Consider the following 17,062-nt stretch of genomic DNA (forward strand, 5'->3'; position numbering starts at 1 on the left):
CACGCCGACCAGGGGGCAAAGCTCTGCCCACCAGGGGGCGATGCTCTGCCCCTCCGGGGCGTCGCTCTGCCGTGACCAGAGCCACTCTAGCGCCTGGGGCAGAGGCCAAGGAGCCATCCCCAGTGCCCGGGCCATCTTTGCTCCAATGGAGCCTTGGCTACAGGAGGGGAAGAGAGAGACAGAGAGGAAGGGGGGTGGGGTGGAGAAGCAAATGGGCGCTTCTCCTATGTGCCCTGGCTGGGAATCGAACCCGGGTCCCCCGAACGCCAGGCCGACCGGCCAGGGCCATCCACAGGCTTTTTATGTTTGTGCTTTTGTACTTTCTACAAACTCTGGTTCACATGTACACCTTCAGTTATAATAATTTTGTTTCTCTAGGAATTTACATTTTTATTTTGAAATACTTACTGAGTGGTAAAAGTTGAACTAACAGCATAAACTATTCTAACTTATATAATTAAAAAATTCATATTTGGAAAGTAATAAACCTGGGAAAGAGCACTTCCATTTCTCTAGTTTTATAGAAGAGACTAAAAAGTAGAGCTAAAGATAATTCTAACTGAGACTGAATTCCTTATAGCTACCAATAAAACAATTACATTCTATTGTGTGAAAGAATAACATATCTACTTGGTATTTCCTTAAAATAAACGTTAGATTTTAAAAAAATTACTAACAAATCAAAAGTGATTTAAAAAGTCTATTATCAGCCCAGTCAATCCTGTTATACTTGGGCCTTGCAAGTAAGGCTTTCACATCTCACATGCAATATAGGAATAATTTCACCAAGGCCGCCATAATTTCCATTATGCTTGGCCAAGGCCCCACTGGTCCCTACTAGGACAGACCATCAATATTTGCCTTTGACATATTACTTTTTTTTCTGCTTCTAAGGCAGACCAAACTCTTTCTGAAAAAGATATTGTTGCTGTAGACACAATCAGACATTTAAATTTTTTTAAAATTTATTCATTTTAGAGAGGAGAGAGAGTGAGAGAGAGAGAGAAAAACAGAGAGAAGGGGGGAGGAGCAGGAAGCATCAACTCCCATACATGCCTTGACCAGACAAGTGCAGGGTTTTGAACCGGCGACCTCAGCGTTCCAGGTCGACGCTTTATCCACTGCGCCACCAGAGGTCAGGCCCACATTTAAATTTTAATAGTCAAGGAGTCAATCTGTCCTTGAAGATTATTTCTACATGACAGTTCTGACACATGATATACCTAAAAAGCAATTTTATTGCCTTTATTTCCAAATTCTTGCTGGAAGAGATGACACATGCATTAAACTGCAGTCCCAAAATAGTAACAACGATAACATAAAGTCAATTTAGCAACATAACTCACCATACTTCTCCTAATATAGCTAATGGCTTTTTTCATATCCATGCCTGACCAGTTGTTGAGCATATAGCAAATACAGGAAGCACAGTATACAAATCGCATGTCATTTTCACTGCCTTCGGGTACTGCACAAAAACTGAAAATAATAACAATATGATTTACCATTAACACTGGACTATAATTTTATTTTATTTTTTTTGCAGGAGAGTTAGGAACACCTACTTCATGTCTTTACTCATAGGAAAATCTATCACAAATATGGATTTAAAAATCTAAAAATTAATTTAAAAACTATATACTACTTACATTGTTGAATAAAGAATAGGGCTACTAACTTGAATAATATAAAACTACCTCTAAATCATTATTCCAAAAGTTCTGATTTCTGGGTAGCTTTACACATACTATCAGTTACTCCTCCAAGATGCTACCACTCAGAAGTTTGCTCTCAGCCAGAAACAGCTGTGTGGCACACTGCCTTGAGAATTAATGGGGGGGAAAAAAAAAAGTTGCAGGTAAAACGTGGGACCTACTAGGTAGTAAGAAATTCCTAAACCCAAGTTGTGCCATGTGAAATTTCTTCTAACTATATATATATACAGATAACCATTAATTAGTTGATCATAGTGTTTTAATTTTATTTTTTACGTACTTAATTAGAGAAGTAATAGTCTATGTTTCATCTATTCCTTTATATATAAACAAGCAAAGACTGTGCTGAAATATTAAGAAATTAGTCACACATACCTGCTGAGGTAAATATTTAGTATTATACTATGTCTAATTAATGTCAATTTACCTTATAAGTCAACATTAACCTTCCCCTCATCAAGAACAGCATTTTAAAAATACTGTCAGGAAAACACAGATAATAGTAGATGGGACACAGAAGTAACAACATAGCAGGATTTGAATGCTAAATCTTTCCTTTAGACAGTATCACTACTGCTTTATCATTTTCTAGACTTAAAAACATTTCAGCTTAAAACTCTAGAAAATTCTTCTTTAGTTAGAGACACCACACAAACCATCAAATATTAATGAACTCATTAACTTATTTTTCTATTCTTTAAAAGTGTCAAGAAAACTACCTCCACTGGAATATAATATTCAATGCTCACCCCTTTCTCCTTCTATTACTATGTCTTAAGGAATGGAAGTGCAGACTAGTAAGAATTTATGATAAACTCTAAAGTTCTAGTATAGCATTATATTCCTTCTTTTTTTAGTTTCAAAGACTTCTTTGAAAAATCAAGAAAGAAAGAATGACCCATACCTTCCATCTTCCAGCTGAAGGGCTCTCAAACCTGCTAAGCAAGCTTCTTTATTGACTCGGCTCAGGTCGTCTCCAAGAATAACTAAGCATGAAAGGCCCGTGTAGGTCATTGCTATGTGGCCACTGTCATAAGGATGAGCTGTTCCAGGATTCTAAATTCAATAAATATAATGTTAATAGTAAAAAAAAAAAAAAACTTATTTGATTAAACAGGTAAATTAAAATGTTGTCTAATTTGTATAGAGAGCTGACTGGGAAAAACAAACCTCAACTTTATATATCCCCATAGTTTACAAATCCTTTGTTTTTAGATTCCCTGCTAAAAGCAATGGGCACACAGGATTGGAGACACTTTGGCAAATTCACTACTATGACACAGGCAAGTTAGTCTGCATCTTAAGGCAGAGGAAAAAAGTAGTGCCTCTATTAAATCAGGTCACCTCCAAAATCACTGCTATTTATTCCAAAATGTTGAAGCAGATTATAGAAAAACTGGCAGTATGCTGTCTGCCTTCAGACTGCAACTGGATATGAACCTTGACATACTCAATGTAGCCAGATACTAGCTTGTAACCATTATAGAAGCAAACTGACCTCATCAAGAAAGTTTCTATTTTGTGAAACCTCTTTTGACAAAATGACAATGTTTTTCTATGCTTTCTACTGTAAAAAGTATTGGTATTTTGTGCACAGATGAAACATCTACAAAGCTTGTTCTGGGTCTACTTCTTTGAAGAAGAAAAAGTTGCTCATTTTGTTATGACTCAATGCTTTCTACACCTGAATGTACTGGTACCAAAGCCTCTGGCTATAATCCTGAAGATATTCTGCCTATTGCCCTGAAAGTCAACAAATTCATCACTACTTAGGTCTTTATTTCTTTAGCAACAGTTTTTCTTTTATTACTAAGAAATGAGAACCAGCCCTGGCCGGGTAGCTCAGCTGGAGAGAGCATAATCTTGACACACCAAGATCACAGGTTTGATCCCTGGTCAGGGCACATATGGAAATCAACCAATGGATACATGGATGGGTGGAATGAAAAATCAGTGTTTCTCTCTATCTCTCCTCCTTCTTCTCTCTCTCAAATTAATGGGTAAAAAAGAAAAAGAAATGAGAACCAAACATAAAGTACTTCTCTAACACACATAAAAGGTCATGGGCTTCTGAGAGAGCAAGTATCAAGCATTTGTGTGCTTTATGTCCATTTTCTCCAGGAAATCACCAATGATTCACACACACACACACACACACACACAACACAATTTTTGTAACAGAAATTTCTGTGTGTATATATTGTGCATTCTTCCTGGAAGTAAGGTGGGTATAGCTTTCCCTTAAAGAGTTCCAGTTCATAATACACATTATTAGACAAAATTTAGCTATACTGAAACTTGGAAGGCTGGTTCTTTCTGTAGCCCTTCTTTGTATTCTATTTTCACTAAACTCTCCCCACCTCCCCTCTCCTTCCTCCCAACCCAAACAGAACTGACCTTTGATGGATTGAATGGAATACCCAGGTATGAAGAGCCTCGGAAACCGCAGCGATTTATATTTGATCCTAGAAAAAAGCATGGACTTATTTCAAGTATCTTTTATTTTTGTACAGCTGCTAAAGCAGTTTAATTACACAATCTTTCAGAAACAGAGTATTTTAGGACCAAAGCTTTATTACTATCTCCATTTTCATGCTAGCTAATGTTGGATGCTACTATGTGTCAGGTCTGTTCTAGGTGCTTTCTGGAAAATTCCTCATTTAATTTACAAACCAGTCAGGAAAGATAATGATTTTCTACCATGTACCTAGTTTACAATCTCACTGTGTACAAAAGGCTTCCATACGTTTCCTATCTAATCAACATATTCAATCCCTCATTCTATAAACAGAAGGCAGAAGCCCAGAAGTTAAATAACATAGTCAAGGAAATTGTTGCATAAACACAAAAGGATCTAAAATCGTCACTTCTCATCCAGTCTTTTTACTTTAACTCATTGTTTCTTTAGAGGTGAGCAAGCTAAAGGTATAAACTGATCTATAGTCACAGAAAATAAACGTATTTGGTATTTTAGCGTTAGATTTCATTCTGAGTCCAATAACCTACTCTGCTTTGATATATATATAGAAACTATAAGTTAGCACTTAGTCTCTACTCATTAAAAATGTCTACTCACAAATTTTTTTTCTACCTAAAAATTTTCATTTTTCAACATACCAATGGAATATAACTGGGAACTTTTAAGAATACAGTTACATTCATGAAAAGGAAACTCTTGTGTACCGTTGGTGGGAATGTAAAGTGGTTCAGACACTGTGGAAAACAGTATGGAGGTTCCTCAAAAGAACTGAACTAGAACCACTATATGATACAGCAATCTCATTTCTGGGTATATATCCAAAGGAAATGACATCACTGTCTCAAACAGATATCTGCACTCCCATGTTCATTGCAGTATTATTCACAAGAACCAAGGCAGAGAAGACAAGAAACAACTTTAATATCCATCAACAGATGACTGGATCAAGAAAATATCTCACACACACACACACACACACACACACACACACACACAGGAACATTATTCAGCCATTAGAAAGAAGGAAAATTCTGCCTTTTGTTACCATATGGGTGAGCCTTGAGGGCATTATGCTAGGTGAAATAAGTCAGACAGAGAAAAACAAATAGTGGTTTTCAGGGTCTAGGGGCTGGGAGAAGTGGGGAGGTGTTGGCTAAAGTGTACAAGCTTACAGGACAAGTTCTGGGGATCTAATATACAGCATGGTGACTACAGGTAACAATTCTGTGTTGTATACTTGAAAGCTGTTAAGAGAATAGGTCTTAATAAAAGTGAGACTAAGAGACATTGATAAGAGTGTGGTGGTTACGGGGGGAGGGGGGAGAGGGAGAGGGAAAGGGGGAGGGGGTGGGGCACAAAGAAAACTAGATAGAAGGTGACAGAGGACAATCTGACTTTGGGTGATGGGTATGCAACATAACTGAACGACAAGATAACCTGGACATGTTATCTTTGAATATATGTATCCTGATTTATTGATGTCGCCCCATTAAAAAAATAAAATTATTAAAAAAAAAAAAGAGAGAATAGGTCTTAAATGTTACCACACAGACACACAGAAAAGATAATTATATAAGGGGGAGAGAGGTGTTAACTAACCTCATGTGGCAATCATTTTGCAACATATACATGTATCAAGTTATCATACTGTACCCCTTAAACTTGCATATGTTATATGTCAGTGATATTTCTTTTTTTTTAATTTTTTTTTAATTTTTATTTTATTTATTCATTTTAGAGAGGAGAGAGAGACAGAGAGAGAGAGGGAGAGAGAGAGAGAGAGGAGAGAGAGACAGGGGAGAGGAGCTGGAAGCATCAACTCCCATATGTGCCTTGACCAGGCAAGCCCAGGGTTTCAAACCGGCGACCTCAGCATTTCCAAGTCGACACTTTATCCACTGCGCCACCACAGGTCAGGCATGTCAGTGATATTTCAATAAAGCTGGAATAAAGTTTTTAAAATATAAAAAATTTTAAAATGGTCACACCCACAATAAGAAAATTATCGTTTTGATGACTATTAGAAAATCATCATGATAGATTATGCATCAGGTAGGCATGCAGTAGCAACAGGCTGGACATGTGTAGCTAATAAAAAATCATGTTGATTTAGAAAGAGGCTCTGATATGAGGAACTAGCTACATATCTCTTATGACTGGTACATGACTAATTCATAATAACTGGTTCTTACTCTTCTATTCTTTGTAGCTTAATAATTGTCTTTCATGTTGCAGGCACACAAATAAAGGAATTGTTTATCCCTATAGTTGATTGCTACACACATTATATTCTCTACTAACACGTCCCTCTACATAATCACACATAAGCACACATATACATATTACATCCACGAATGGAGTCCCATCTTTGCTGCTGCTTCTTCCCATCTACCCAACTTCATTTTCTGAAGTAATTTGGGTTTAGGGGATATATTGCTATCTAAACCACATTCATGTAACAAGAAAAACTGGACTGACTTGATGGTTCTACCGTGGTGGAGGATGTGACCACCAAATCAGTGGTTCTTCACATTGTTGGACAGGTTAAATATAACATACTGTATCTATATCTACTCAAAGGAACATTATACTACTATTAAAGTAATAATTAGGGAACACTATGTAGCAACATGGAGAAGTTTATATAGTTAAGAGAAAAAGATGAAAAAAATGTGTATTATGTTTATAATTAAGCACAGGGAACTTATCATCAAAGCCCAGAAGAGATTAAACAGAATAGACACTGGATGGCAAGTTAGAATTATAGATTCTTTTTTGTTTCTAACCAACTGTTAAGTATAAACTTGTCATTCATTTCAAATTTACCATTGGATGCACAGAGTACAGTTTAAAATTCTTTGGAAGTTATTAGATGGCACCACCTAGTGTTTCTATTCAGTAGTAGCAAAACCAACAAAGAGGTCTGGTTGCCCAACAGACTTAATTGTATAGTTTGAAAAAAAATACAGGGGACTCTTGGGTCCTAACCCAGGCCCACATCAAAGCCCTGAGAGTTGGGCCTGGACAATCCCACATAAAAAGAGAAAACAATCCCTGTGCTACACTGTCAGAATCAAGAACTACTGACTTGGTGGTCGCATCCTCCAACACGGTAGAACCATAAAGTCAATCTTGTTTATTTTGTTACATAGAAGCAGTTTAGATAGCAATGTATCACAGAAATCCAGATTACTTCAGAAAATGAAGTTGGGTAAATGGGAAGAAGCAGCAGCAAAGATGGGATTCCATACATGGATGTAATATGAATATGTGTGCTTCTGTGTGCTTCTGTGCAGGGACGTGTTAGTAGAGCATATAATGTGTGCAGCTATCAACTAAAAGGAAAAACAATCTTATTTGTGTGTCTGCAACATGAAAGACAATTATTAAACTACATAGCTAACTTCTACCTGATGACTGGGTCATACCTCAACTTAAAACTTAAAGTTTTACTATTAAGCTCATAATAAACACAAACTGTATGTCAAGCATTGCAAAGACAATGCACTTAGATTCTTTAAAAAATAAAAAAGTTGTAAAACTATAGAATATAAAGCTTTAATGAAAGTTTTAAAAGACTTCTTTTAACCACTGAAGTTGCTTTACATAAGAAGTATATTTCTCTCTATTAAGGGAAATGTTATGGTAAAAAATATAATAAAAATACATTAAAAGTTATATTCAGGGGCTTCCAATAAAGAACAACTCTTGGACTAAAAAATCACCATACTATTAATGAGGACCATGCCATTTAAATCTAATTCAAAACCTGATCTGGTCATGTTCTTAACTTTCTAATCCCCATTTTAAAAGTTGGGTTTTTGCACCTAGTAAAAAGAATTCAAGTAAAAAATGTGGCAATTTTTATGTGAAATTTGACATGTTTTATGACTATAGAAATAATTCTTTATAGGTCTCAAAAAACACAAGGTTTTCTAGTAAAAGGACACACTTTACACAATCTTTTTCAGGAGGTCAAAAGAGACACAGAGCGCCTGGCCTGTGGTGGCGCAGTGAATAAAGCATCAACCTAGAATGCTGAGGTCGCTGGTTCAAAACCCTGGGCTTGCCTGGTCAAGGCACATATGGGAGTTGATGCTTCCTGGGTTTTCCTCCTTCTCTCTCTCTCTCTACTCTCTCTAAAACAAATAAAGTCTTTAAAAAATAAGAGACACACACAGGCAAATGCAAAATTCTATAGCGTAAAAAAATTTATATCTGTTCTTTAAATTTCAGATTAGTTTTAGAATTGGACCTAGACCAATTAAAGACAAGGCAGGTAGAAGACTTTCTTTTATAATTAGGGATTTAACAGCATTTTATCCAACAAAATAGTAAATTGAGAATTTAGAAATTACAGTTGGATTGTGAAAACATTTGTGGTATGGCCCATCAGACACATGACTAGGAACAGTTGGGAATGTAAACCAACTGTGGAATCTCTGCAAAAAATTCTTAATCAGGATGCTTCCAGAAAAGGTGCTCTACATTTTTTAAAACTTGCAACATATTTGATTTAGTCACAGGAAACTATACTTACATTTTAAGCATATTATTTTTAAAAGGCAGCAAGCTGAAAGAAAAAGCTAAAAATAAAATCATTAAGCATTTTACCTTTTTGGGAATCTATATTCCCAAACACTTAATCCTAATATTTTATGAGATCTATCAAGGAACAGATACCAATAATGAATACAGCAAAGGACCAGAAAAAAGAAAACTGTATTCTAATTTTGCCTCTAGCTTTAACTACCTTTATTATTATAAACAAATGATAAATCTCTCTGGATGTTAATATTCTCATTTGTAAAATGATGGACTATAACTATATAATACTTCTTGCTCTGTTCTAGCTCTAAAAGTCTCTAGTTGTGCTCTTGATCAGAGAAAGGAAAACACAATTCCCAGCCTGATCCCTTACGATTCCTAAATACTTGTAGAGGTTAATGAGAAAGGTCTCAATCCTCCAATGGTCTGACCACATACTGATTACTAAGATACCACGAGAGTCTTTACAGTTAGTTCTGCAGTTAAGTGGAAGGTCAGGGTTAATTTTGATTGATTATTCACAATGTACTTAAGTGCCCTACATGACGGTCTCCACTAGGGACCTATATACTTCAATAGTAAAGCAGCATTGGGACTTTGACTCAGAAGTCTGGGGTTTCAGCTCTGCTCTACCACTTAAGGTGTGTGACTTGGGCAGGTCTCTTAATCACTCCGCCTCTCATTTTCCTCTTTTGGAAAAGGCAGATCAGAGGAGGAATAAATTTAGCAAAATTTTTGACAATGGTTTTGAAAATTATAAAATATTAAATACTATACATTATTTCTGCAATGAGCTAAATATCAATATTTATGCATAACCATATAACTTTAATAAGTTTTTAAATGTTTATTTTATTTATTTATTTGTTATACAGAGACAGAGAGTTAGATAGATAGGGACAGGCAGACAGGAACAGAGAGAGATGAGAAGTATCAATCATCAGTTTTTCGTTGCGACACCTTAATTGTTCATTGATTGCTTTCTCATATGTGCCTTGACTGCAGGCCTTCAGCAGACTGAGTAACCCCTTGCTCGAGCCAGAGACCTTGGGCTCAAGCTGGTGACCTCGGGGTTCTCGAACCTGGGTCCTCAGTGTCCCAGTCCAACACTCTATCCACTGCGCCACCACCCGGTCAGGCCAAATGTTTATTTTTGTTTTGTTTTGAAGAGAAGTTAAACTAAGACATTTCTGAACTCAAATTTGTAAACAAACATATTAGTGCAAACATTCAAATAATGCAAGATATATAGAATAAAAATATAAGATAAAAAGTATCTTATCCTGCATCTCTTACCTCTGATCCCATCTACTTCCCCCTCCACAAAGATGTTTCTATGTGTCCTTTCAGTTTTTCCTATACATTTATATTCACAAATTATTAAAGCAAAATGCCTCTGTATATGTTGGTATTTATCATTTATTCAGATATGATGAACAGCTTCATGTCAGTACAAATACAGCTCTACCTCAATCACTTCACTACTGCATGGAGTTCTTTACTAGACTACAATTTAACTGTTTCACTTTTGGTGAATATTTATTTTTGCTTCTAATTTGCTACTATAATAAACAATGTCAAAATAATCTTCTACATATATTTTTGTGCACGTGCATTAGCTTCCTAAGGCTAGGAACAAATTACTGTAAACCTAATAATGGCTTGTAAACAACAGAAACTATGCATTCTCTCATAGTTCTGGAGTCCAGAAATCTAAAATCAAGGTGTTGGCAGGGTTGTCTGGAGCTCTGAGAGAGAATCCATTTCATGCCTCTTCCTTAGTTTCTGCTGTCTTTGGGTAATACAGGCATTCTTCAGCGTGTTAACCCACCACTCTACTCACTGCCTCTCTATTCACATGGCCTTCCTCTTTGTGTCTCAAATCTCTCTCTCTCTCCTTTCTTTTATAAAGACACCAGTCACTGGTCTCAAGATTGTTACCTTAACTACATCTGGAAAGACCCTTATTCTAAATAAACTCATATTCTGAGGTTCTGAGTAAACATGTCTTTTTGTGGCCATTATTCAACCCAAATGAGATTATGTCAGATAGAATAAAAAATTATACTGCTAAAATGCCCCTCAAAGATTGTAATAATTTTCACTTGTACCAAAAGAACATTAAAGTGCTCTTTCACCCATATTCTTGCCAACTTTTAAAACTTTTTGTTTCCCTCTCTTTACCACGCCACAGTCGCAGAGCTCCAGGGAAAAGCAACCTGGTCTCACCTCTCCAGGCAGAGGAGAACAGAAGCTCCATCTCCACACATGCTGCAAATGGCTTTTCCAGTCTACCTGAATCATTACCAGCTAGAAGCAGCAGTCATTGGGACTTGGACGTGAGCTGCAAAGTATAGAATTGTGACAATTCCAGTGCCATGAGGACTTTTCCTGGATGTGGGCTTTTCCTGGACTCCTGCTCCTTGTGACAGCTCCTAACAGACTGAACTGGGGTTGGGTTGCATTTATCAGGGATTTGGAATGGTATTGGTGCCAACTTGGACTTGGTGAACATGTTAAAGACACTACTCTTTTATGGATTCTTGCTGTATTGGCCAAGAGTTTGCTTAAAGGCCTTAATCACTGTAAAAAAAAAATAGAAGACTGGATAAAGATGTGGCACATATACACTATGGTATACTACTCAGCCATAAGAAATGATGACATCAGATCATTTACAACAAAATGGTGGGATCTTGATAACATTATATGGAGTAAAATAAGTAAATCATAAAAAACCAAGAACTGCACGATTCCATACATTGGTGGGACATAAAAACGAGACTAAGAGACATGGACAAGAGTGTGGTGGTAATGGGGGGGGGGGGGGACGGAAGAAGGGAGAGGGGGAGGGAAAAAGAAAACAAAAGAAATATAAAAGAAAAAAATTAAAAAAAGCAAAACTTTTTGTTAAATTGACATCTTAGGTAAAAAATAATGTAACATCATTGTTTCTATTACATCTCCCTGATTTCTAGTAAGGTTAATCCTCTTTTCATTATTTATTGACTATCTGTACTTCTATGGTGAATTACTTGTTCATATATTTTGTCATTTTCTAAACAGTGAGCCGTCATTTTTTTCTGTCTTTAAGACTACTTCAATATAGACAAAGACTTGTGACAATATATAAAATTTACTAACATTTTGTCTATTATATATATTGCCACAATTTCCTCCAAGTTAGTCACTTACCTAACTTTGTTATCTTTCACTACATAACATTTAAAATATTTAGTCAAATCTGTCAAACTTATCCTTTCTGGTCTCTGGGTTTTGTTTAAGATTTTAAGATTTTTAAGATTTTATATGCTACCACAAGGTAGGACAAATATAGACCTATGAGTCACAGAAAGCATATTCTACTCAGTCTGCAAATGCCTTACAAATGAGAAAATACTGGAGGTGCCAGAAGAAGCTCTAGGATAAATATGAAAATACAGAAAGGAGGAATAGTAAAGTTGGAGAAGGTATGAGTGATTTAACAGTCTAAAAACTGCTGATAAACAAAAATGCTTTAGACACTGAAAATGAAAAGAAATTAAGACAGACACATTCTCTGTCCTCCAGGAATTTACAATTAAGATGTAAGTAAAAACATTTTAAGCAATAGGTAAGCAGCAATAGTTAAAAGAAATAGCAATGGGCTTCAAACCAATGAAATCCATGGAGATGACAGTACAATGTGAGAGAGAATTCTGAAGGGTCTCGAAAGAGATGGTGAGTACCAACCCTAATTTAAAACAATTTTTAAACTTTCATCAAAGTATAATAACAGAAAAGTGCACCTATGATAATTAAACAGTTCAATGAACTTCTGCAAACTAAACTCACACATAAAACCAGCACTAAGCTCAAGAAAAAAAAGTACGTGACAGCACCAAGAGCCCCTCCTACTTCCTCTAGTCATTCCACAAAAGCTGAGATAGTTTTTGCCTATTTTTGTATTTTATATAAGTGGAGTAATATACCATACTCTGTACTTCTTTCTCTCAAAACATGTTACATTCATCCAAATTTTTACAGGAAGTTGTACACTTGTATTTCCTGTTACTGTACAGTATTCCATTATATAAACAGTCTAATATATCATTTATCAATTACACCAATGATGAGTAGCTTGTATAGTTCCTACTTCTGTGCTTTGTGAAAAATACTGCTATGAACATTCTAGTACCTTATAGTATCTTTTGGTGTAGTATCTTTTTTTGTGACAGAGACAGAGAGAGGGACAAACGGGGACAGACAGACAGGAAGGGAGAGAGATGAGAAGTGTTTATTCTTCATTGCGGCACCTTAGGTATTCACTGATTGCTTTCTCATATGTGCCTTGATGGGGGGGAGGCTACAGCAGACCAAATGACCCCTTGCTCATGCCAGTGACCTTGGGCTCAAGCTGGTGAGCCTTGCGCAAACCAGATGAGCCTGCGATCAAAATGGTGACCTCAGGGGTCTTGAACCTGGGCCCTCCACGTCCCAGTACAACACTCTATCCACTGGGTCACTGCCTGGTCAGGCTTGGTATAGTATCTTTTGGTGTAATATCTTTTGACTATATGGGGGAAAATAAGCACATACTAAAGAGCAGACAAAAACAAAGCAGACAAAATAATAAAGCTAGCAAAGAGTCCTTAAAGTAGGAAAAAATGTAAAATAAGACAAAAGTAGACAGCATGGTGACTAAGTGGTCAATGTTCTGGTAACTGTAGCCTATAGAGTGAGTTTTCTCATTAAAACATTATAGCCCATTCTTTTCTACAGAAGTCTATTTTATGTCAGGGGAATAAATATCAATAAACTTTTTTTAAACATAATGCAAAATATATTTTAGCAAAAATTTACAGAATAACTTTCCTATGAAACACAGTGTATAATTTGATCAGGACATGAATTTTTAGTAGAGAAACAAAAATCAGAATCTGTAATATTGCCGGACCAGACAGTGGCACAGTAGATAGAACCAGTGTTAGCCAGGGAGACTGAGGTCCCAGGTTTGAAACCCCAAGGTCGCCGGCTTGAGCGCAGGCTCATCTGGCTTGAGCACGGGCTTGCTGGCTTGTGCATGGATCATAGAACTGGTACCCTGGTCGCTAGCTTGAGCACAAAGGTCAATGGCCTGAAGCCCAAGGTTGATGGCTTGAGCAAGGTGTCACTGGCTCAGCTAGAGCCCCCTGGTCCAGGCACATATGAAAAATCAATGAACAACAAAGGTGCCACAACTATGAGTTGATGCTTTTCATCTCTCTTCCTATCTGTCATGCTCTAAAAAAAAATCTGTAATACTACGTTACATCTGTTTGTTTTTTTTTTGTTTTGTTTTTTGGGCAGGTAGGGAGAGAGAGACAGGAACACTGAGCTCCTCCTGTATGTGCCCTGACTGGGGAACTGAACCAGCAACCTTTGTACTCCAGGACAACGCTCCATACAACTGAACTATCTGGCCAGGACTTAATTTTTATTACTTTTTAGAAAGACACAGAGACCCTGGCTGGTTGGCTCAGTGGTTGAGTGTCAACCCAGTGTATGGATGTCCAGGTTTGATTCCTGGTCCTGACACAGGAGAAGTGACCATCTGCTTCTCTATCCCTTTCCCTCTCCCTTCTGTCTCTTAATTTCTCACTTCCTCTCCTTTGCTCTTCTGGTTGGAGCAAGTTGGCCCCAGGTGCTAAAATAGTTTGGTTGCTGGGCAATAGAGAAACACCCCCAGATGGGCAGAGCATTGCCAAGTGGTAGGCTTGCAGGTTGATCCTGGTCGAGGCACATGCAGAAGTCTGTCTCTCTGCCTCCCCACTTCTCACTTAAGAAAAAGAGAGAGAGAGAGAGAAAGAGAGAGAAAGGGAGAGAGAGAGGAGGGGGAGGGGGAAGGAAAGCATTTGTTGTTCTCCTCAGTTGTGTATTTTTGGTTGCTTCCTGTGTGCCCTGACCAGGGCAGGGATCACACCTGCAACCTTGTTTTGGGATGACACTCTTAACTGTCAGAACTAACTGGCATTGGCCACATCTGTTTAACATCCCACTTAAAAAAAAAAAAATCCAGACTTTCAGTTAAGCAAGTAAAAAAAAATTCCAGATTTTCAGTTAAGCAAGTACAAAGGGAGAATACAAATTACTTCCATTTGCAGGTGACTATGTTAGAGTAGGTAGCTAAATACAGTAGTACCTTGACACACGAGCACTTTAAATCACAAGCAATTTGAGAGATGAGCAGTCACTTGCGGGATTTTGCTTTAAGTCACGAGTGGATATTTGAATCACGAGCTTCCATCACCCTCCACTAGATGGCCTGTCAAACGTCGTGAAAGGGAGGAACAAACTTCCATAGAAAGCTTTTTGTTGAAACGGCCTCTAAGTGAAAGTGAGGAAAGCGTGATGAAAAAGCCAAAAGTCAGTGAAGAAAATGATGATTGTTGGGCAAATGAGTTTGTAAAATTTGTATTTTCTGAGTTTGCTCACTTTTATTATTAAAAATGGCGCTGGGCAGCTGTCTGTGAAATTGCTAATTATCTTCCTGTTTGGGAAGGGCCACTGTTATGCTAATGTCTCCTCCCCTTCCACCAGCATCTTTGCCTGACCTTGAAGGTAAATACACTTCATAAACCAGTTTATTTCTTTGCATTCTCTCTTATTATGTTATATATATGTATTTGTTATTTACAAAGTACATTTTCTTATTTAAAAGCATATAAAACAAAAAAATTGTGTGGTTCTTGGGGGCCAGAACGAATTAATTGCATTCCCATTAATTTAAATTGGAAAATTCAATTTGACACACGAGCAAATTAAGTCACAAGCTCAGCCATAAAATGAATTAAACTTGTGTGTCCACGAGTTTAAACTGTATTAATTAGGGTAGGAAGCAGAGAGAATCAGACATTAAGCATTATAAACTAGGGAAGAAGGAAACAAATACTAAGATTAATAAAACTTGGAAAACTGTTTTAGTAGAAAAGTAGCATTTACAGGCTCATTCACACACTCCAGAAGACTATAGAAAGCCATGCTTCCACTGTGAGGGATGTGCAATAAAAGCCAAAATGGCGACCACAGAGGCCTGTCAGTCTAGCCTAGAAAAAGAATCTCATTGGTTAGTGGGAGGAACCAACACAAGCCTGGTAAAGATTAAGAAGTACCAATCAATTGGAAAAAGAAAAATCAAAATGAATAAAAAGAAAAAAATAATATAACAGACTAACAAAGGACCTTCTCTTCTTGTCTTGCCTGACATACTCATCCTGTTCATTTACACGCTATCCAAGCAGCCATGCAGCTCTAATGGCTGCCTGGGGCCCAGGAGGGACTCCAAAAGTGGGCCTAAGCACAGTATTAGCCTGGGCACACCCAGAAGGACTATGCTAACCAGATGAGGACAGGGACGAACTGAACTGAATCATGGCACAGTATCTGGGCTCTGGTCTTGATGTGGCCTTGGTAAAGACAGGATTAAAATTTTTTCTGGTGAGATGAATGGAGATGAGACACTGGAACCTGGGGGGCAGCTTTCCATTTCAACTTCATTAAACGCTAGGAAGCCACAATCTCCCATATGTGAGTCCTTTGCAATGCTTTCCCTCTGACTCCATAATAGAACACCATTTCCACTGGAAACAACTAAACTGTGACCTCATGTCAGCCACAACCTCAGAAAGAGTAAGAACCTTATCTTGTAATTTATCAAAGCCCTTCTTCACAGGTTTAGAAGAGTATTCTTAGCAGAATATTCAATAAATCCTACTCACCAACACATTAGACTCTGTAACTATGGACCAATATATCACAAATGCTGCTTCATAGCAGATGAAGAGTGATCAGATATTTATGTATTAAGTTCTGATAGACCTAGTCCAAAATGCTCAATCATTTTTAACAAAGATTCATCCACAGGCACAGATTTTAAAAGTTATATGATATAAAAACTGGCCCTGACCAGTTGGCTCAGTGGTAGAGCATTGGCCAGGGATATGGAAGTCCTGGGTTTGGTTCCCGGCCAGGGCATACAGGAGAAGTGCCCATCTGCTTCTCCACCCTTCCCCCCTCCTTTCTCTCTATCTCTCTCTTCCCCTCCCGTAGCCAAGGCTCCATTGGAGCAAAGTTGTCCCAGGCGCTGAGGATGGCTCCATTGCCTCCGCCTCAGGTGCTAGAATGGCTCCCAACCGAGTAACGCCCCAGATGGGCAGAGCATCGGCCCCTGGTTGGCATGCTGGGTGGATCCCAGTTAGGGTGCATGTGGGAGTCTGTTTTACTGCCTCCCCACCTCTAACTTCAGGGGAAAATAAAAGAAAAAGTTACATAAAAACCAACACTGGGAACTTCAAGAACAATG

At 37.6% G+C, this 17,062-nt stretch overlaps 1 protein-coding gene across 1 annotated transcript in view; it reads right to left on the reverse strand.

Annotated features, from left to right (window-relative positions):
• Window positions 1-17,062, reverse strand: part of PGGT1B (protein geranylgeranyltransferase type I subunit beta) — a 63,882-nt gene that overhangs the window by 30,980 nt on the left and 15,840 nt on the right. Inside the window, exons 3-5 of the mRNA XM_066274092.1 lie at window positions 4,113-4,180; window positions 2,620-2,771; window positions 1,347-1,479 (exon numbers count right to left, since the gene is read on the reverse strand). Of these exons, the coding sequence (XP_066130189.1) occupies window positions 1,347-1,479; window positions 2,620-2,771; window positions 4,113-4,180 (353 nt within the window). The remainder of the gene's footprint in view (window positions 1-1,346; window positions 1,480-2,619; window positions 2,772-4,112; window positions 4,181-17,062) is intronic.

Source organism: Saccopteryx bilineata, chromosome 4, assembly GCF_036850765.1.
Source record: "Saccopteryx bilineata isolate mSacBil1 chromosome 4, mSacBil1_pri_phased_curated, whole genome shotgun sequence".
Classification (NCBI taxonomy): Eukaryota; Metazoa; Chordata; class Mammalia; order Chiroptera; family Emballonuridae; genus Saccopteryx; species Saccopteryx bilineata.